At 38.5% G+C, this 22,197-nt stretch overlaps 1 protein-coding gene across 1 annotated transcript in view; it reads right to left on the reverse strand.

The window, feature by feature from the left end:
• The window catches only part of LOC135207390 (uncharacterized), a 111,374-nt gene that overhangs the window by 34,133 nt on the left and 55,044 nt on the right, over window positions 1–22,197 (reverse strand). Inside the window, exons 6-7 of the mRNA XM_064239120.1 lie at window positions 14,217–14,309; window positions 1,663–1,838 (exon numbers count right to left, since the gene is read on the reverse strand). Coding sequence (XP_064095190.1) covers window positions 1,663–1,838; window positions 14,217–14,309 — 269 coding nt within the window. The remainder of the gene's footprint in view (window positions 1–1,662; window positions 1,839–14,216; window positions 14,310–22,197) is intronic.

Here is a 22,197-nt window from a genome sequence, read left to right on the forward strand (position 1 = left end):
AACTCTTGTAAAAGAGGCCCCACAAGGGGTTGTAAACAGTCATTTTCAACTTCTATGGAAGGCTAAGAAATTTTTTTCTTTTTTTTTTCTTTCACCATGTACATTTGCATATCTTCCTCTTTCCATTGTTTTTTTTTTTTTTTTTTTTTTAAATTGGCCGACCTCAAAGTTTACCCGGCATGAGGAGCTGCATATTGGTTTCTTTACCCATCCACTAAGGGTTAAATAAATATTTTACAACAAATATGCTAGAATTTGTTACTTATTTTAGTTCTTATCTGTTTTGATACTGTGTGAGCTGTAATTATAATTTTACTAAATAACAGAAAATTATTTATTAGTTAAAACATATATAACTTGATAAAATTTACGATTATCTTGTAAACTAGGCCCCGCAAGAGTTGTAAATTGTAATTTTTAACTTCTCATGGAAGGTAAGGAAAATTTACACCACATGCATTTTCATATCTTCCTCTTTCCATTGATGTGCTTTTATCTTAAATTGGCCAACCTCAAAGTTTCCCCGACTTGGGGTGCTGCATATTGATTTTCTACTCAGGCTCCTAAGGGTTAATAAGATCTGCAGTTTCATCTTAACCTGGTGTGCTGCCAATGCTTTACCACAATTGCTCTTATACATTTTTGGGGCAAGTCTTATAGCTTGTTTATATTCTATAATCCCAGCATCTTCTGTAATCCCTTGTGCTTTGCTTACAATGATTTTCAATTCCCTTCTCCATTCAACATTTGCATCTTTCCAACATTTCAACAAATTTAATTCCTTTGTTAACACTAAGTCATCTGCATAATATGGCCCACAGGGGCCTCCTTATTGGTACTTCCTATATCAAACGGTTACTAAGAGCAAAAATGACTGTGCTGAACCTTGCTGTAAACCAGTATTTATATATCTCAAATTCTTCTATTATAACTACCACTAAATTTACTCTCAAGTCTTGTTTTATGGTACAGTAACATCACTAGCAAGGTATTCTTTTAGTAAGTGCCTCATTATAAAGACTACTTCAGGCTAAAGGCCAAACTGACACTTGGCAATTTTAAAAAATTTATTTTTTAGCCTTCTTCACACCTATTTCTATAGCATGATCCATCATCTTAATCCTCAATATCTTTAACTCTGCAGTAGGCCTCCATTTTCCTTTGCATATTATGGTTATATGTCATCCACTCTGATGCCATCCCTTTCATTAAAAGATTTTCATATACTATTGAGGTTGGCTTATCTTATCATGACCTTCTTGCATATCTTGGTTTTTGTGCTTTTGCTCTTTTCGGTATGCACAAGGAAAAGGGCATTTTTTCAGTAACAGTATATTTTCCCAGCACATACTAGCATGTATTTCTTCATATTTTTCTTCCATTCATCTATTCTTTCTTTTCTGCTTCTCATGTCCTTCTCTTTCCTTTTTTCTGTTACTATTTTCTCTTTCCTTCCATTTTTGCCTTTCACAATGAGAAGTTACATGGGAAACTCACAAATACAGACTACATTTTCTGGAGACTGGCAGCACAGTATATACTATACACTGAAAATGTATAGTATAATTATCTTAAAAACAAGAATGATCACAAATACATAAGAAAAAGACAACTGATTAGACAATTTTGAACAAAAATGAATTATACAAAACTTTCACCAACCTTTCTCGCTTATTTCTCCTTGACACAAACTTAGATACAATAACTTCTTCACTTGTAGAGGCTTCCTTGGCAAGATCTCCCTTGCGTGTGACTTGCTTACGATTTCCTCTCACCTGATCGCCCACTGGTACTGGATCCTCTTCCATCCCCATTTCACCACAATTTGAAGCATGTGCCTGAAGGTGTTTAACTTTATATATATGTGTATAGTATATTCAAGGGAAAACAACAAACATACAAAACTACAGACCATTTGCAACTTCCAAAGACAATTATTGCCTTCCTTGTATCTTACTGTTCATAACAAGGGGTAAAACTGAGCAATGACCTCAAATCTAAAATCATAAAAATCCAGTGTTAAGCTGAGCGAGACCATCAGTTAGTAACAGTTTTGAGTCTCACTATCCACTATCTTTTACTTACTCCAGAGATTGGGAACTCCCACTCCCAGTAAGAGTAAAATCAGGGTTGACATTTATGGATTCAAAAAATTCTTAGTTTCTGTCCATACAGCATATATTCTTCTCTATGTACTTTCAACTAACACTAGCTAAGCAGTAATAACAGTTACAATAACTCAACTCATTTGACTGGAGATCACTTTACTCCATGTAATTCACAATCACAAAATATAGCTATTTTTTATCTAAACATCATTCTCAAGAAATATCATCTCCTCAAGAAATACAATTTCTCTTATTGCTCCTTTTCTATGGTACTTCCTTTTACAGAAAACAGTAAACTGAGAACTGGTGTATAACTACAATATGCATACTGAGCTGTGAGTACAGAGTCTGAAGTTGAATCTCGATGTATGAGCATGGGAGTATCTGCTCCTACAGTAAGGGCTTGAAGGAGATGGAAAAATTCTAGCCCCGATTACTTTATGACCAATGATAGAGGGAGAAAGTAGAAATTCCTTCCCAGCTATGCTATGAAGAGATAAAGTTCATCATATTCTGTCCAAAGGCTCATAACATGATGCCCAAAGCAAATCAGACAGTATTTTGCTTCTTCAGCATTTCTATTTCTTAATATGTAGTGTACTATTAGCAAGAGAATGTGTTACCACTTTAATATTGAGGATGGATGTTTCACCAATCAGCCTCCTTTCCTAAACAAAGTTCTTTGGACTGTATAATGAGGTCAGGTTTTGGCACCCAAAAGCAACTCCTGATAGTTGACAGTCACAAGCATCCCCTAAAACCCTTCTATTTAGTCCACCTTTGCTGGAGTCCATGCATCTGCAGGTCTATACATGGAAGATGTGACATACCAGACTAAAGCCTCAATGTCAGGGGTGGCCTGTGAAACATTCACCAAGAACCTAGGACACTTATGGTATTGTCTTAACCTGATGTCAGGAGGAAAAAATATGTGGGGTAGCCATGGGCTTATCAGCACTGGACTTGGAACTCTAGTAAACTTTTAATTCCTAATTCTTTATCTTAATTCAATAATGTTTCTATTTTCTTTGATTAGCCTATGAGGTCATTCTCATTTTCTCAACATCCAGACTTTTCTTATATGCTCATTCATTATAATGTATTTCCGTTTCCTAATTCATTATAACTTTACAATTTGGTTATAAAATGAATGACATCCAAAATATATTAATTTGATACACACAAAAAAGTTGACATTTTTCTAAAAAAAATTAACTTTCCTCCCTGGTATACTTAATGAAAACCATTCTTTACAGGTCTACCAATAATATATATAAAAAATGTCCAATTGAATAGCATGTATATTGTAATTATAAAGATAAAAAAACATAACTATGAGAAAACTTTACCTCATTCTAAAATGCTTGCTATGGTCACGCACTACATTTGATGGTAGATAGCAACATATTTACTGATATAATAAAGATGATATCAAAATGATCAAGATAAGCAACAACTTCTAACAAGATTTGCAATGAATGCAATGAATGATCATGTTTCTCATGAACTGAGGAGTGTCAGCAAACTGACTACAATAGTATGTACCTATACAGTGAAATTCATGAATGGGTTAACTATTTCTCTGGCAAAACTTCCTTATCAAATTTCCCAATTTTGAGTCCCCCAAAAATACACCCATCTTACTAAGTGTTGGGCAACCACTGATAAAGAGGGATTGGTCAGATAACAAAACTGTATACAATTATACTAATGCAAAAAATAACGAGCTAAGGCTAAGCAGAAGGTAGCCCAAAGTTTTTCAGATGCAGATGTCAACATTCAAATATTAGTACGGTTAATAGTTAGCCATTCTACTTATACATTCCAGATGAAATGAAAGATTCAGCACTGTTGGGGAGATGTTTATCCAGCAAGTCAAAAAAATCTTTTCTGGAAACATTAACCCACAATATGCTGCAAATACATCTCTAATATCAATATTTTATTTGTCATCTATGATCAGCAGTGATATTAGCATTGCTTTAGAGTTCCAAAAGCCTCAACCATGAATTGACAGTAGCAATTCACCATTAGCATAAAACAAACCTGCTGGATTTTAATCAATATCAGATGCCAAATGGCAAGAATACAGCCCTGCCGAGAGCCTTTCTTTGTCTGTGGTTCTTTGGTGAGTGCCTAACAAGGTCAAACATCCATGCCAAGATGTAAAGTTGACATTCATAAAGATGCTGGCATAATCTGGACCACTATTTTAAAATGAAAAGCAGACCTGATGAATAACCTTCAATAAAAAGAAATATAAATAGTACAAATATATTATCCAAATGATTATTCACTTCCTTTACATTACCAGATTTTGTTCCTGCCCTTCCATCACCTTATTTTATTTATGGTTGGTAAAATACACAACGACAGTGCATAATACAAAATAGCTTTAAAAGGTCAAACATCCATGCCAAGATGTAATGCCAAGATGTAAAGCTGACATTCATAAAGATGCTGGCATAATCTGGACCACTATTTTAAAATGAAAAGCAGACCTGATGAATAAACTTCAATAAAAAGAAATATAAATAGTACAAATATATTATCCAAATGATTATTCACTTCCTTTACATTACCAGATTTTGTTCCTGCCCTTCCATCACCTTATTTTATTTATGGTTGGTAAAATACACAAAGACAGTGCATAATACAAAATAGCTTTAAAATGCTCATGAAGTTACAGCCATTAATTTTATCATTGCTTTTTTAAATAATTAATAAATATTTTATATTTGGTCAGTGTTTACCAACAAAATCTGGATCATTTTTTACACTATGAAATGTATTCAGCCAAGAACTTCAAAAGTAAAAAGTGATAAATTATGCTCACTGAGAACCCAGCATTGAAGAGGTCTAACCTGTAAATTCAATTTTTTTTCCAATGATATATATATATTAGTTATTTGTGACAGTTATTGCAATTTAAAGACATGAGGATATACAGCATAAGAAAGCATAGGCAAAAATGTTTTTTTCAACTTTTGAGCATAGCCCTACTTGCATGGGGGATGTTAAGTCATCCCCTAAAATCATCCCAGTGCTTCCTGACACCAAAATACTCATGATTATTTTCTTAATTTTCATTTTCTATGGATGATGTCTTTGATAACATGGAATCTTAAGGAATGTAATTTGCATGATGCCACTGGAATCTCAGCATTAAATAAATCATTATTTTCAACACTTGAAAGAACTTGATTCTGTAATGCTGCTAATGCTGCCTTTTGGAAGCTGAAATTACATCTGATTCCAAGATACAGTAAGAACATGAATTCAGGTTACAAGACACTACACTTATCTTGCTACAAGACAAAGACAGCATCCTTTTCTAAGCATCAGGGTCACTGGAAAACACTGAGTTGAAGAGGGTATGATCTGAAATCTTATCTGGTGGGACAGTACTATTTCTGTCCAACAACAAGAATTCCTTCCATAGTAAACACATAAGAACACTGCCTTTAGGAGCAGAGATTACATCTCCTGACTCCAAGACACAGTGAGAACTTGGCTTCCAGGTATGAGAAACTACGCTGAGCTTGCTAGAAGACAGACCACATCCTTTTTTATGTATCAGGGGTGTTGGAAAATACTGAGTTAAAGAGTGTCATAAAATGACACATTTAATTTTCATTTCCATTAAAAGAAAAGGTGTTAAAATCTTTATCATTAACTTTACTTTAGATTTTGTGATTTACTAATTAATGATTATTAATTATATTTAATTATAAGTGATATTTTTTCGCCCGTATTTCGCAAATGCGACAAGTTTCCCTCCACTTGTTTTCCCGCCTTAATGTTGGGGTAATGTGCTGCTGTCCGGGTTACTGTACACACACGACAATTTAGGGGACGTTTGTTGGTCCCAATAGTGGTGAGCATTGCCATTCTGTATTAGTTATATTATGTAATTAAGTGTATTTATCTTCCTGAAGACGTCGAACCAGCTAAGTATCTTATATAAGTTAATTTGCATGTTTGGCCAAATGTGTATATAGGGGTTATATAAGAATGCTAGGTTAGTTCTCGTCTCTGCGTTTGGCGACTACCAACGAGATTTAAGGTAAACATAAGTTGATTTCTGGTTTGTAATAAAATTCCAGAGCCTAAAATTCCTACCGTTGTTGCCTTCTTAAAGAAAATTATGTGCTGTGGACCATTTTGAGCAATCGGAGGATATAATTTCACCACAAAGAGGGTATGATCTGAAACCATATCTGGTAGGACAATACTACTCCCTAACAAGAAGAATTTCTTTCCACAGTAAGCACATAATAGGAATGAATCTAACAACTAGCAGAATCTTTAACACCACCCGGCACAACAGCCATAGCAGCATGTTTGGTGTATTTGTCCTTACACAGCAAACCCCTAGCATGGATTCCCTTTAGGGGGAAGTGTCGTCAGTGTATCTCACGCAGTATATTTATGCATAACTTAAGTACCTTTGCAGCTGCCCTTCGACTCCTAGTTACAACCCCTTTCAATCCATTTTACTGTTCATATTCTCTTTCTTCCCATCTATACTTTCCACCCTTTCCGAACAATTGTTTCAAAATTATTATCAGCACTCAATGACCTCATAGGTCCTGGCGCTTGGTCTTTGGCCTAAATTTTATATCCCTTTTCCACAGCATGGAGCATGTTATGCCCCAAAGCAGCAGCAACAACAGAAGCAGGGACAAAGTGAGTGTGCAGGATACCCAAGTATGAGTGTTCACACTAACCTGTTGCACTCATCATGCATGGTTAACAAGTGGGCATGCAATGTAGCAGTTATTTCCCCTAAACTAAAAAAAAAAACATAAGTATAACACTGACCTTGGTCTCAAACACACAAAATCGATGAAGCAGGGTTAGTAAAAATGATATTGTTATGATACAATAAAGTTTTATACATACTTACCTGGCAGATATATACATAGCTATTACTCCGTCGTCCCCGACAGAAATTCGAATTTCGCGGCACACGCGGCAGGTAGGTCAGGTGATCTACCCCCCGCCGCTGGGTGGCGGGAATAGGAACCATACCCGTTTTCTAATTCATATTTTTTCTTCCAGCTGTCTCCTGAGGGGAGGCTGGGTGGGCCATTTAATTGTATATATCTGCCAGGTAAGTATGTATAAAACTTTATTGTATCATAACAATATCATTTTTATACATTCAACTTACCCGTCAGATATATACATAGCTGATTCACACCATTGGTGGAGGGTAAAAGACAGCTATTACTGAATATACAGGTAAACAACATACGTTGTAGGTAATAAATAAATAAAACCTTGGTTCCCATGTGTTTAGACGAAGGGTCGACTTCCTAGCTATTGCTAGTAGTCTGCTTCGTCTCAAGAGCCTCAGCGAGGATGTGACCTATGGCTAAGAGTTCTTGTAGATCTGTCAATGGGGTCTTATCCACTTACTTGACAGAATCTAGTGGTCATTTGTCAATGGGGTCTTATCCACTTACATGACAATACACCAATGCCTATTGGCATAATTTAAGGAGCACAACACCGATCCCGATCACCTGATCCTAACACGAGGGTTTGTGCTTAATTTGAAAAGAGCTATCCCCAAACTCATTTCAAATAAACCCAGAAAATAATACACTTATGTTAAAAAAAATTAAAAAAAAATAATTCACTAGTTAAGGATCAGTGTCGTCTCCCTATCCCAGCAACGCATCCGTGGACACGTATAACAAAGAGAGAAGGATCTCTCATAGGCCCACTTGATCTCCTTCGTGCAAAGAGGAGTCAACACAGAGTTGCATCTCCCGTTATTACAGCTAATATGTCTCTCACGACATATTGTTATGGAAAGAACAAGAATTGTTAAAAGCCCGCACTTCAAGCGCTTTTAATTCTTAGCTGTTTGAAGGAATCGTCGAGTTACTCAAGAAGTGCTTTAGAGATTCCACTGTTCCAAAGAAGACCAGGGCTTTCTTTGAAATAGATCTCTTCTGGATGAAGCCCAGAGCCTGGCTTGCGCCTGGCTGGCGCTTCACGCCTGCCTGGCGCCTGGCTGGCGCCTCACTCGCGGTTGGCTGTCGCCTCGCGCCTGGCTGGCGCTTCGCTTGCCTGGCGCCTTGCGTCTGGCTGGCTCCCCGTTCTGGCTGGCTCCTCGCTCTGGCTGGCTCCTAGCGTCTGGCTGGGCGGCCTCCCCGCGCCTGGCCGACTTCTCCCCACTTGCTGGAGATTCGAGCTTGTTAAGAGTCTCGATGAAAACTGGCAATGTCCACCTCGGACACTTTATTTGCCTGATTTATTCGCCTCTAGCTCATCTGCGCCAGATTGGAGGCCTACTCCTTCTCCTCATCAGACAATGACAGTGTTTATTTGGACTGTCTTGCTCTGGCCTCTTTACGCCTGTTTGGCATTTGGCGCCTGATTGGAGCTACATTGTCCGAAAGTCTGAACATCCACAATCGTTTATCAGGAGAATGGAAAAGGGTGGAAGAAATTCTTTCACTTTGAGCTTATGGCCTCCGTAACAAGGGGAGGTAATTTTAGTCAGCTACATCCAGTAGACGATAGGAAATCTAATAGTCCGAGAGACCAGTCTTCCTCCGAGGAGGATCATACTTGATACTTATGTTGCTAACGAGCACTCTTCCTACATGTTGAAGAGTTCTCTTGTTGCAAAATCTTCCCTATCCTTGCACGAAGGCAGGGAAAGAGCCTGGAAGTCTAAGGAGATTCTGAGCTGAAATTGGGAGGATTCCTGATTTCTAGCTCTTTAAATATCTCTTCGAACCTTCTGGGAAGTGGTTTTTTAAGCCCTCATCGTATTCCAAAGACTCTGTCAGCAAACGTTTAAACCTTATCTCCTTTTGTAGATGAGAATGTAAATACATTGCCTGGACAACGAATCCTTTATCTGAAAGCGTTGATCCAGGAATAAAAGGTTTTAGTTCTTTTGCCAAACATACCATGCTGGCAGGAACCCATTGCCTAGTCTTTCTAGAATTTGATTCCAGATTCCAAGCCCAAAATTTCACTTGTCATTTTGGTCCTTTAGTACCAAGAGAAACATTGATGAGGAGCAGTTCCATCTTGTCAGAACACGGAATCTGAGGCCGAAATAGGATCCCATTGTAATTATAAGATCTCCTAGTCTTGTCGTATAGAGGTATTGTATAAGATCCCGAAGATCTTAATGCTCTGCTATCTCCAATTCCCTTTATAGAGACAGAGTATATAGCCTTTTACTGCGTTCTTTGATAGCAGAAATATACAAAGGTGATTCTTCCCTCTGAAAGGGAAGAAAAAACCGCTATGTGGTTCACAGAGGTATCGGAAGAGGACAGTTTCCTCATTCCCTCTAGCACGATCTGCAGTAATCATATATCTTATTCATGACTACTGTCATTTACCTTGAAACATCCTCTCATTCATGTCCACTTCTGGTTAGTCTGCACGCAGACAGACTCAGAGTGGAGAGGTTGTTAAGGTCTATTTAAAAATAGATGCTGAAAGAATATTCAGACTGTCTTGGAAAAGACTTCAAAAACTTGCTGTGAGAAGAACGTGACCTCTGTGAATCCAACCTCTCTAAGTCTAAAATGAGGCATAACGTATTATCCTCTCTTTCTTTGACGCCCTTTGTCTTACATTCTGTAAAGAGTTTATATTTTAGGGGAAAAAAGACTAAATTTTATTCCCCTTTGTATAAAATAAAGATGGCGTAGATTGCTACCTCTCTCTTATATTCTTTCTACCCGTCCTTGTGCCTGGGCAACGAGAGAACGGAAAATTCTATCATCGTTATTCAGCAAAACAACAAATTATTATTATCCTATTCTCCTAATAAATGATCCAGGATCGAGGAGAATCATTCAAGATTCCTATCCTAGGACATCAGGCCGTAATGTACGGTTCAGATACTTGAAAGAGCCTCTCACCCAATACTGAGAGCTCCTACGAGTCTTTTCCAGTACCAAAACATTACAAGGTCTCCCTTGTTATATGTTTACATGGGAGTAGGATAATATACCATCCTGTTAATAACAATGAAAGAGGAGAAAAAGGAGCTGCATGGTTCAAGGGACTAGCCGAAACGTGCAATAAAAAAGTGGTTGCCAAGGTCTTTCTAAAACCTGCACCCAGATTAACTTATGAGTCCGATATATTTTCTATCACTTGTCTCATAAGGTTGAGGAAAGCGAGAGACCTTTAAAGATATCAGTTCTCTTCACCATGTAAAGGTCTATAAAGCAGAAGAACCCACTTATCCTGACACGTACTACGTTTGCACCTGTGCGATTTAATCTAGCATAATTGTCAGTAGAGGGTTGATCTGGCAAAAAGAGTTTCTCCCAAAACAACTCCTCTTGCCAGGAAAGAAGTCGCTCACGCGACCACTATGTTACCTGACATGAGAAGTCTGTTCTTGTTAGAGACTTCCGCCATTTCAGTTAATCCTGACAAGGGCCACGGCCGCCTGTGCGATAACTTGTGTCCCTGTCAGGAAAAAACTGATCTTGTGTCAGTTCTCAAAGAGGAAACTCTTGGAAAGTCTATCTCCAAATACTGAGAAATTGGAGATCCTGATGTCTTGCGCCTGGTTGGCGCCTCGCTCCTGGGAGGCGTCACGCTTCTGGCTGGCGTCTTGCGACTTGCAGCGTCCTCGCGTTTACCTGGCGCCTCTCTCCAGGGAGGCGTCACGCCTCTGGGATGGACGTCACGCGCCTTGGAGGAGCGTCCTGGCGCTTGCCTCGCGCCTCTCTCCTGAGAGGCGTCACGCTTCTAGTTGACGTCTCGCGCCTCGAAGCGTCCTGGCGCTTGCCTAGCGCCTCGCTCCTGGGAGGCGTCATGCTTCTGGCTGGCGTCAACCGCTTTGGAGCGTCCTCGCGCTTGCCTGGCGACTCTCTCCTGAGAGGCGTCACGCTTCTTGTTGACGTCTCGCGCCTCGTAGTGTCCTGGCGCTTGCCTGGCGCCTCGCTCCTGGGAGGCGTCCTGCTTCTGGTTGGCGTCACGCGCCTCGCAGCGTCCTCGCGCTTGCCTTGCTCCTCGCTCCTGGGAGGCGTCACGCTTCTGGCCCATTACTTGCAACCGTGGTCAGGAAATCTCGATATCAAAATAAGAAGAGGTGCTGTAAGAATCCTATAATTTTACAGTACTTCCATAGTTGGATTTTTCTTCTCAATTTTCCTCTAATTCGAGTATATCGGAAGGGGAATTTTTCTTTCCTCGGTTAATTCTTCCGTATCTCCCCCCCTTCTTTTTTCCTGAACAAGAAATATTTTGGCTGGTCCTACTAATTATCTTTATGTTATGTGCCAGAACATCTGTGTCTTTATGGTACCCGACATCCTTTCATATGTTAATTCCGTTCTTATTATGAAAAACTATTATATACGTAGTATATCCATTCAGGGAAACCATTTCCCACTAAAAGAATGTTTCCCATTCGACTCATACAACTTCTGCGCAATATCCGATTCTAAATACGGTTGTGTCGTTTCTCGAAAGACTTAACCATAGCGTAGTCTTGAAGTGAATCGCTATTACATCTCTCTTCTTCCTACTCTCAATTCACCAATAAAGATATGCTTCTCCGATCACTTCTCGAAGACACGAAAGCATCATATAACTCATACTCTAGCGTAATAGAATACTCTATAATACTGTTACATTAAGGTAAACCGTATTAATTTAGAAAATTTTGTAAGGATTTCAGGTTGACCATTATAGCATAAATTTCGGTATGTGAGTATGCCATGCCATACCGTAGCCTAAGGCGATTTGTCCTAAGCATGGTAGGAGCTAGAAGCTTAAAAGTCATACATATATGCTTTATCACTCAACGAGATCCATATAATTCATTCGATTGACAAATAATCTACATCATTCTAAACAGAATAGATATATCTAAAAATGCACCGATGGGGAATCTTATGTTGAAATAACAATTTCATACCCCCATGGGATAGCGTTCTCGTCTAGTTGCGAAAAAAAAGTTCGAACAATGACTTTATCACAAATGTTATCGAATGATCTCTAATATTTTGAATAATTCTACCAGAAGGCATTATACGAGGATCTTTGTCAAATTCATTCATTCGAAGTTCTCCTATCCATCATGGAACAGTAGGCATAAAAAGGGAGAAACACTGTTTTAGGATGCCTTTCCAATGGCTATCCCTGGCAGTCTGGGACGCTCTACAGAACCTGCCGAGGGGACGCCTGACCGGTGGGGATTCTCTGAAACCTCCTTACGGTTTTCGACATTCCTTCTCCTCTGGGCTTGTGAGCTTGGAAGAGGTCTAGACCTGAGAGCGAGACAGAGCCGATCAGACGCACCCTCCATTGTAATGGGGGAACACTATATTCACTTCTTACGTTCAAAGAGTTCGCATTTGAACTATATCCAAAGTCTACAATTTGCAAATATGATATTGTAGATTCTGCGGAGTAAGAAGGTGATGAGGATGCAACAACTACTAGTACTGTTACTACTATAATTGCTCGTTAACACAAGAGCTAATAAAGCTTCTAAAGGATAGTTACTTTTCTGACTTCCCCAACTAGGAAGAAAGATATACATTTCTCAATCAAACTAACACTTATTTGTATTAATGAATAAATATAAGTAATTCCCTTTCATGAAAGAATAAGTAATTCACTTTCGTGAAAGTGCATGAGTGTCTACCAAAAACTTCGGTAGTTACACGTCACTAATCTTCGAAATTTTCGAAGTTAATATTATCAAAAAGTTAACAAAAGCGTATGCCGAACCAAAGATCCATTACTTCCCTGTAAAAGTTAGCCCAGACGATCGATGGCGATGAAACACGAAAATCCATCAGGAGGAACTGCAAACGTTGTTTACATTCCAAGCGACAGAAAAAATATGAATTAGAAAACGGGTATGGTTCCTATTCCCGCCACCCAGCGGCGGGGGGTAGATCACCTGACCTACCTGCTGCGTGTGCCGCGAAATTCGAATTTCTGTCGGGGACGACGGAGTAATAGCTATGTATATATCTGACGGGTAAGTTGAATGTATAAAACCTGATGACAGTAGAGACTTCTCTGTAGGCCTCAAAACTTTATGAAAAAAGGAAATCATTGTTGAAAGATGAGTCATATGAAGAACCATCAGAGGACAGATGAAGTGGACAAAGTCTGGTTTAAACAAGCCACTCAATCCTCTTCATGTTCTAGAAATATGAGCATAAGGAGCAGACTGTTCATATATACTGTCTAAAGAAGCACACATCAGAGAACTACAGCAACTTCTAGGGTCATGCTTGGAATCATGAAGGTGACTAATCAACAAGTCACTCCAGGAAGAACTAGCATTGCTAACCTTTGGTGCATGGGAAATCATGACACCAAGCAGAAAGGAAGCAAAAAGTGCAACTTACAGTATGCAGCAGAAGTAACAAGGCACTTACTGGGTAGTCAAAGTAAGGCTACACTGATAAAATTACTTTAACCTACAGGCTTTACAATTCTGAATAATTATGAATATACCACTACAAAAAAAAAAAAAAAAAAAAAAAAAAAAAAAAAAAAAAAAAACAAGAAATAAAAGTAAATTGAATTAAATTAACTAAGAGAAGGCAAAATTAGCAATGGAAAAGCACGAACAGCTATAGTTCTTAAGAGCTAAACTAGTATGTCTGTTTAAAATAGACATATGTGAGATGACCATTTTCTACTATTGGAAGTTAGGAGTCTGGATATACAAAAGAGCCACAGTGGATTCTTCTAAAGTATGTTTGGAAACGGGGCTGATATGTATTTAGGATATCACAAAGTGATGGGTTTCTATGGCAAAACAAACCAAAAATATGGATTGACCTTCATGTGTAAACTTCACGGAATGTACATCACAACATACAAGGATACGCAAAAAGTATACAGGAACATAAGATGAATGGGGAAATAAAACACATCAGGAGAACAAAAATGAGAGCATTGAAGAGAATGTGTAGCCTCAAGCAAAGTAAGCACCACCCCTCTACATCATAAAAGATAACCAATAGCACCTGTAAATACAGTAATTGGGGACTCTGTCCCTTTACTTAACCAGATTATTGTTTGCACTTGCATCTAAATGAACATTAAAAACATTACAGACAGAAAGATACATACCTCAATGATGTCAGATGGAAAAGTCTTTGAACACAGTGGACATTCTACACCATTATCTGCACTGCCAGGAATTTCCTCTTGACTGACAGGTACCTGATAGGATTGAAAGACAGATTGACATAGATCAGTGAATGATGAATACCAATATATATGGTTTACACTCTGACCTGTTACCTGCCATTTGTTCTTTCTGCATAGTCCTGTAAACTACCATGAATGGCAAAGACAATTTTACTTCTTCCATTACTTTGGAATATGAAAACTAGTACATAATAAGATAATGTCACCTCATCTCTGACAAGCAATAATAGCTTTGAAAAAGATAGAACTAATGGCAGAAATTGGTTGTTCATAATATGGAATTCATCACAAATGAAAAAGATAATTTCTTTGGAAGGTTCTCAGTAGTGACCTTTGACCACAATTGCATTGCTTTCTGCTCAATACTTTCCATCCAATTCTGATGGGCTCTTCCCTCCTAGATGTCCAACTTTAAAATTGCCTTAATTCAAATTTAATTTCTAATTTTCCTAATAAATCCTACAGGTCTGCCCAAAGAATGTCTTCAGTTATGATACAATAGTTTTGTACAGTGCAACTCAACTGCAGTTCCTAAAGCAAAGGTCTAATTTGTGAATGTGTAAGACACAATGGTCACCATGAGAGAAAAAAAAACCTGAGGAGCATTTAATTCACTAAGTGCAACATCTTCCCAACAGAAGGCATCAGCCAGTAATCTTCTCCAAATGAGATCTTTATTGAAATATTCTAAAATACCACTAAGACCTCTCTAATCTCTTAGAGCTCATTTAAAGGATTTGTTCTTAAATATGAGATGAAATTGGGAGATAAGTCAAGTTAAAAAAAAGTGTAAGAGCTGGGTGAGAAGAGACCAATGGAAACTCATCTAAAGTAAATGGCATAAAGCCATGTATCAAAGGCCAAGAAGACAGCAACAGAGAACTTTTAGAACTGTTTACTACAAAGAGTACTGATGTGATTTAAATTTCACTGTCATTTGCAGTGTTGAACACCTATCAAGAGACAGGAGAGAAATGGGGATAAGTATAATGGAAAAAAAAAAAATGGTCTTGAGGAATACACAAAAACTCGCAAAACTTTCACATTTAAAAATACTGACACAATATGAAGTCTTAATGCCTGAGATGGCAAAAGAACAAAGTAATGTTCTGAATTCCAACTTTCAGCTCAAACAAAGTACCTTAGTACTATTTTAAGTTCTCAATGACCTTTTACTTTTCACCTGTTCATGTCAACAACTTGGCAAACTTAAGCGGCAAACTTTTCGGAATAAAGATCAAACAACAAATTTGTTCCAATACATTAAGAAAAATCTTTAATCTATGCTGCATGTCCACTTAATGGGAAGACAATGAAGGTAAAGCTTCCTACCATATATCCAACTTGAGATTCTTAAAAGCTGGTACTATTAGATGCTAATGTATCATTCTGCATTGAAAAAAGTAAACTAAATTCCAGCAATGTACTGAACTGCTACACACTAGGAATTTTCAATGATATACAAACAGATGCTAACAAGATATTCTGCTTCAGTCAATTTCAAATGAACTGTTTTCATTGCTGTAAAGTGTTGCTAACCTTTGCTGCCAAGATGTACTATTTCCAAAATGCCAGCCTTCATTTTTCCATTCCCTACACACAACCTGTTAAATTCCTCTACATGAATGTAAAGCTTTGGAACGTATCCACAGAAATACAAAATTTCAGACTTGAACCACTACCCAAGCCACATCAGAAAGAATGATTTTCCCCCACAAGGTTCATCTGTAATGCAACAACAGACATGTCATGCCTCAAACTCTTTCAACCACTGACTCATAATTACAAGATGCTCAAGGAGTGAGTATTCTGGAGGAATTTTAAATGTGCAGGACTGAACAGACATATCTGAAAGATACATGCTGAGGTATGAACCTAAAATTGAAATTAATTGTGGATAGCCTTTTGAGGGTAGATCGATAGGTGCATAAAAATAAGGCCAAATGCACTGCACGCTAAGAAGGCCATTTAGTGCCATAATAAAAGGGTACAAAATGACAGTAAGAGAGAGTTGATGGGAGATGTAATATATCAGTGTAAGATATTTTACAAAGGTTGATAAAGACAGCCTGATACAAAATGACAAATTTTTAATCAATTTGTATTTTTCATAGCTAACAAACCTGAGGTCTTAACAATAGAATAATCCTCTAGCCCCAGTTGGAAACTGGTTAAAACAATCAAAGATTGTAAAGCAAGGAATCTGTGGCATCTAGCATCTCATGCATATACAAGGTGGAAGCTGGTCACTGACCAGGTTTGGAACTTAGTAACTATCAGTCTTTCTTTCAACCCAGGATATGAGAGGGGCAGATAAAGGTGGGCAGTTAATGTTAAGACCTCAGGTCTGTTAGGGAGGGAATTGAAAACATGGCAAATTTGTCATCACGCACCGAGGGATTTTGAGTCTTAGCTATGAATTCCAGGACAAATTTGAAGGCAACAAACCCCCAACCTATGGTGTGTTTAACTTTATAACTCAAGACAGCTCAAGCCATGAACTCTCCAACTCTCTTTGAGGAACCCAAGGCCAACAGGAAAAATGTCTTGAGAGTCAGGTTCCTGTCTGACAATTGACAGTAGCTCGATTGGAGCTCGAGTGAGACTACTCAGGACCAGAGTAAGATCCAAGGTCGGAGATTTGAGTTCTCTTGGTGGACAGAATTGTTCAAAACTCCAGAACAACATTGAGATTTCCCAAGATGAAGAGATGTCCATACCCTTTCTCGTTTCTGAGAAAGATTAGAAAATCCGCTATCCGCTGAACAGAAGTTCTGAGTGGAGAGAAACCCCGTCGATGACACCAAAGTAGACAGCCCACTTGCCCTGGTAAACTGCAGAAGAAGACCTCCTCAGATAGCCAGCCTGGACATCTGGCCTGCTACTGTGCAAGAAAAGCCTCTCGCTCACAGATACTTGACAGTCCCCAGCCGTGAAGCAATAGGGACCCTACCAACTAGTGGAACCGTTCCACATGAGGCTGGCAAAGGAGGTTGTGCCTTGGGGGACTTTCTCTTGGAACCTCTGACAGAGGAGAGACAGAAGGTCTGGGAACCACTCTGCCTGTGGTCACAGAGGTGCCACCAAGATCATCCTGAGATTCCTGGAACTCAATATTCTGTCCAGGACCTGACAGATCAGGCAGAACAGGGGGAAGGCGTACACCTCGAGATTGTCCCAAGGATGCTGTAGAGCATCCTCCGCCAGAGCAAAAGGATCCGGGACACAGAGAAGTAGATCTCCAGCTCCCCAAAGGTAAAAGAGCCTGTCTCCTACGTCTTGATGCAGAGACCACTCCATACCTAGGACTTGACTCCGACGACCTAGCTTAGTCACCACATTACTTCTTCCTGGAATGTACCTGGCCATGAGCTCCACTGAGTAGTCGATCGCCCACTAGTGCATCTCGACTGTCAACAAGTGGAGCTGGCAAGACACCAGTCTCCTGTTTGTTCACATAGGCCACCACTGTGGTGCTGTTCAACATAAAAATGACAGTGACCCTCCACCCTCTCCCGGAACTCCCACAGACCTGGGAAAGCCGCTTTCAACTCCAACACTGAAGCAGCTTGTCCTCTGCACTCCAAAAACCTGAGGCCAGGAGATCCTTGAGATATGCACCCCAACCATCGATGGAAGCATCCCAGAGCAGGAATAAATCCAGAGGGGGTGAATGTAGAGGGACTCCTACTATAAGATTCTAGTCGTCCAACCACCACGGAAGGTCTCTTATCACCTCTTCTGACAGAGGTACCTGTTGCTGAGGTGAATCTACCGCTGGGGACCATATCTCCTTCAATCGCCACTGCAGAGTGAATGTGGAGTCGACCATAAGTAACCAGATTCTCGAGAGATGACAAGATTCCGAGAAGAACCTACCACTGGAGAGCTGACTGTTTGGACTGTGCAAGGAAGGAACGTGCCACAGACCTGAACTTCTGCAACCTCTGATCCGATGGATAAAACAACGATGCTGCCATGTCTATACGCACACCCAGGTAAAGAATCACTCTGGCTGGGAAGCAGATTGGACTTCTCCAGGTTTACTATAATGCCTAAGCTCCAACAAAACTGCAGAAGACGGTCCCTGTCCCAAACCAGCTTCTCTCTAGGACTTGCTAAGATCAGCCAATCATCGAGGTACAGTATCTCAACCCTTGAGCGTAAGCCCACGTTGAAACTAAAGTAAAGACCCTTGTGAATGCTTGAGGGGCTGTAGTCAAACTGAAGTACATGACCTTGAACTGGAACACTTGCTCTCCAAGGCTAAGTGAATAAATCTCCTGGACAGAGGGTAAACTGGAATCTGGAAGTAAGTGTCCTTCAAGTCTATCAACAGCATAAAGTCGTTCTCCCTTACAGCTGCCAAAACCGTCCAAGGCATCTACATTCTGAACCTTGTCCTCCTGATGAAGTTGTTCAGCGTGCAAAGATGTATCACTGGTCTCCAATTGCCCGTAGCCTTTGGAACCAAAAAAATCTGAGTGTAAAACCCATTTCCAATATCTTCAACACTTCCTCCCAGAGACTTAAGTACTTTGAAGTCTTGAGCATAAGTTAGGCTGAGCAGGGGTCGATCTGAGAGAGGGGGAGGAAAGTCGAAAAGTTGTAGATACCCCACCTGAAGGACATCCATTACCCACTTCTCTGCTCTATGGTATTGCCATTTGGCCAAATGGCCTGCCAGGCATCCCCCCACCCATGGCAACAGGAAGGAAGTGGCGCCCTCTCTATCGACGACCTGTCCTGCCCCCTTCCTCTAGCCAACCTTCCTGGTTTGTAGGGACAAGGCTGGAAGGGGTGCTGCCATTGCTTAGACTTAAATGGAGCAGTAGGCTGAAGAGCCCTAACGGATGTCAACTGCTTACCTGATCCAGGGTTAGGCCAGGCTTTAAACAGATCAAGTCCAAATTAAGGTGTCAAGGCATCAGTTGAAATACATCAGTCAAATAGCACAGTACTCCCACGGTCTTACAGGTTTCACATTTCCGCGGTCCACTTTGTCATGGATTTTTGTGGAACACATTATTCACTTTTCCATGGGGAACTTTCACTAATTTGCAGATTTTTGCTATTGACCATATCACTAAAATTATTACTAATTTGCTTTTTCTTTACATAGAGCAACACTTTATTCACAACTACTGTATTTTTTTGTATTGTGTATGACTAAATACTGATTTTTATTATAAAACAATTTACAGCATATTTAAAATGTAGTTATGCATGTATTAAGCCCATTCCAAGTTGGGCCCCATACTAAGCATAATACATAGGTCTCTCTGTCTGTCTCTCTCTCTCTCTAAGGGTAATGAAAGATGCATTTGAAATTATATTGCTGTAAAGAATTTTTTATGATAGTGCATATGGTACAATATTTGAAATATTCAGCAATTATTTTCATTTTATTTCCACCAAAAGCAGACTGGAAAATAAAATGAAAATATTATAAAATTTTAAATACTATAAACACTCTTTATCACAAAAACTTTACTGTAATATCATTTCAAATACATCTTAAATTACCCTTACAGTCTGGGGCCCAACCTGGAGTGAGCTTAACCCTCTTACGCCGACTGGACGTATTTTACGTCGACATTTTTTGTCTCTCGTGTGCCGACTGGACGTATTTTACATCAGTCTCTCGTGCCGACTGGACGTATTTTATGTCAACTTACAAGTTTTTTTTAAAATTCGCGGAAAAATACTTATAGGCCTACCAGCCTAAAACTTTTGAATCACGCACCTTGGGGGTTGGGGGATGCTGGAGTTCACAGATCAAGGTGTTGTTTTGTTTACAATCGTTACGCAGGCACGCAAGCGCGAATTTCTTTCTTGCCGCACTAAAAAGTATCTGTGACACATCTCAGAAATTATTTCGTCACTTTGACATAATTTTTGTACCATTGTAAATGAGCCATTACATGAAGTATTATATATGAAAATGTGCACATTTTTATGTACAATACAACAATAAAATACTCATGATTGTAGCTTTTATCAGTTTTGAGATATTTTCATATAAATAACGATAATTGCCAAAATTTCAACCTTCGGTCAACTTTGACTCTACCGAAATGGTCAAAAAACGCAATTGTAAGCTAAAACTCTTATATTTTAGTAATATTCAATCATTTACCTTAATTTTGCAACTAATTGGAAGTCTCAAGCACAATATTTCGATTTATGGTGAATTTATGAAAAAACATTTTCCTTACGTCCGCGCAGTAACTCTTCCGAAAAAAATCATACATGCGATTGTGGTAATGTTTGCACCATTTTAAAATTAGCCGTCATATAAAGTTTTATATATGGAAATGTGCGCAATTTCATGCACAATACAACTAAAAACAACCCATGGTTGTAGCTTATATCAGTTTTGAGATATTTTCATATAAATAACGATAATTGCCAAAATTTCACCCTTCGGTCAACTTTGACTCTACCGAAATGGTCAAAAAACGCAATTGTAAGCTAAAACGCTTATATTTTATTAATATTCAAGCATTTACCTTCCTTTTGCAACAAATTGGAAGTCTCAAGCACAATATTTCGATTTATGGTGAATTTATGAAAAAAATAACATTTTCTTTACATCCGCGCGGTAACTCTTCCGAAAAAATCATAACGTGCGATTGTGGTTTAATGTGTGCCAACCATTTTTAAATTAGCCGTTACTTAAAGTTAAATATTTTATATATGAAAATGTGCGCAATTTTATGTACAATACAACAATAAATAATTGAAGGTTGTAGCTTTTCTCATTTTTGAAATATTTGCATATAAATCACGATAAATAGAAAAATAACCACGTTCGGTCAACTTTGACTCTACCGAAATGGTCGAAAAACGCAATTGTAAGCTAAAACTCTTACAGTCTAGTAATATTCAGTCATTTATCTTCATCTTGAAACAAATTCGAAGTCTCTAGCAAAATATTTAGATTTATGGTGAATTTAAACAAAAATCTTTCCTTCCCTCTGCGCGCGGATTCTCCGCCACAAATCTCCAAAATGCGTACGTACCATTCTCGGAATATTTGCTCCGTTTCATATTAGGCATTTCATAGAGTTTTATATATGAAAATGTGCGCAATTTCATGTAAAATAAAACGAAAAATATTTGAAGGTTGTAGCTTTTCTTATTTCCGAAATAATTGCATATAAAAAAATATATATAAAAAATTCGACATTCGGTCAACTTTAACTCGTCAGATATGGTAGAAAACTGCAATTGTAAGCTAATACTCTTACAGTATAGTAATATTCAATCATTTGTCTTCATTTTGAAAGAAATTGGAAGTCTCTAGGACAATATTTAGATTTATGGAGAATTTTTGAAAAAATATTTGTTTACGTCCGCGCGTTACGAATTCATGCATTATTTTGTGATAATATTTTCTCTGTGTTGCTTTTATCGCTTTACTATATGTTATATACCAAAATGATCGCAATTTAGTGTACATTACAACGAAAAAAAGTAACTTGTTACCTTTGACCGTTTTGCGCACAGCGCGATTTGAATACAATTATATATGAAATTTCATTTTTGCGCTATCATATATCGCATTATTTATATATGATAATGATAATTTTTTTCATTTCTGATGGTTGCATACTAAACTTCAGCCAATGACAAAAAAAGGAGCCAAAAATGAACTCAATCTTGAAAACTAAGCGCGCTGTGATTTTTTGAAAAAAATATTTTTTCCGCTTGCGCGCTCACTCTGAAACACCTCCGGCACACGGGAGAAAATTTTTTTTTTACCACTTCGGCGTAAGAGGGTTAATAGATACATAACTAGTACATTATAAGTACTACTATGCTGTAAATCATTTTTATCATAAAAACCAATATTTAGTCACATATACAATGTGAAAAAATAATGTAATTAGTGAAT

This window comes from Macrobrachium nipponense, chromosome 32 (genome assembly GCF_015104395.2).
Source record: "Macrobrachium nipponense isolate FS-2020 chromosome 32, ASM1510439v2, whole genome shotgun sequence".
NCBI classification, from domain to species: domain Eukaryota; kingdom Metazoa; phylum Arthropoda; class Malacostraca; order Decapoda; family Palaemonidae; genus Macrobrachium; species Macrobrachium nipponense.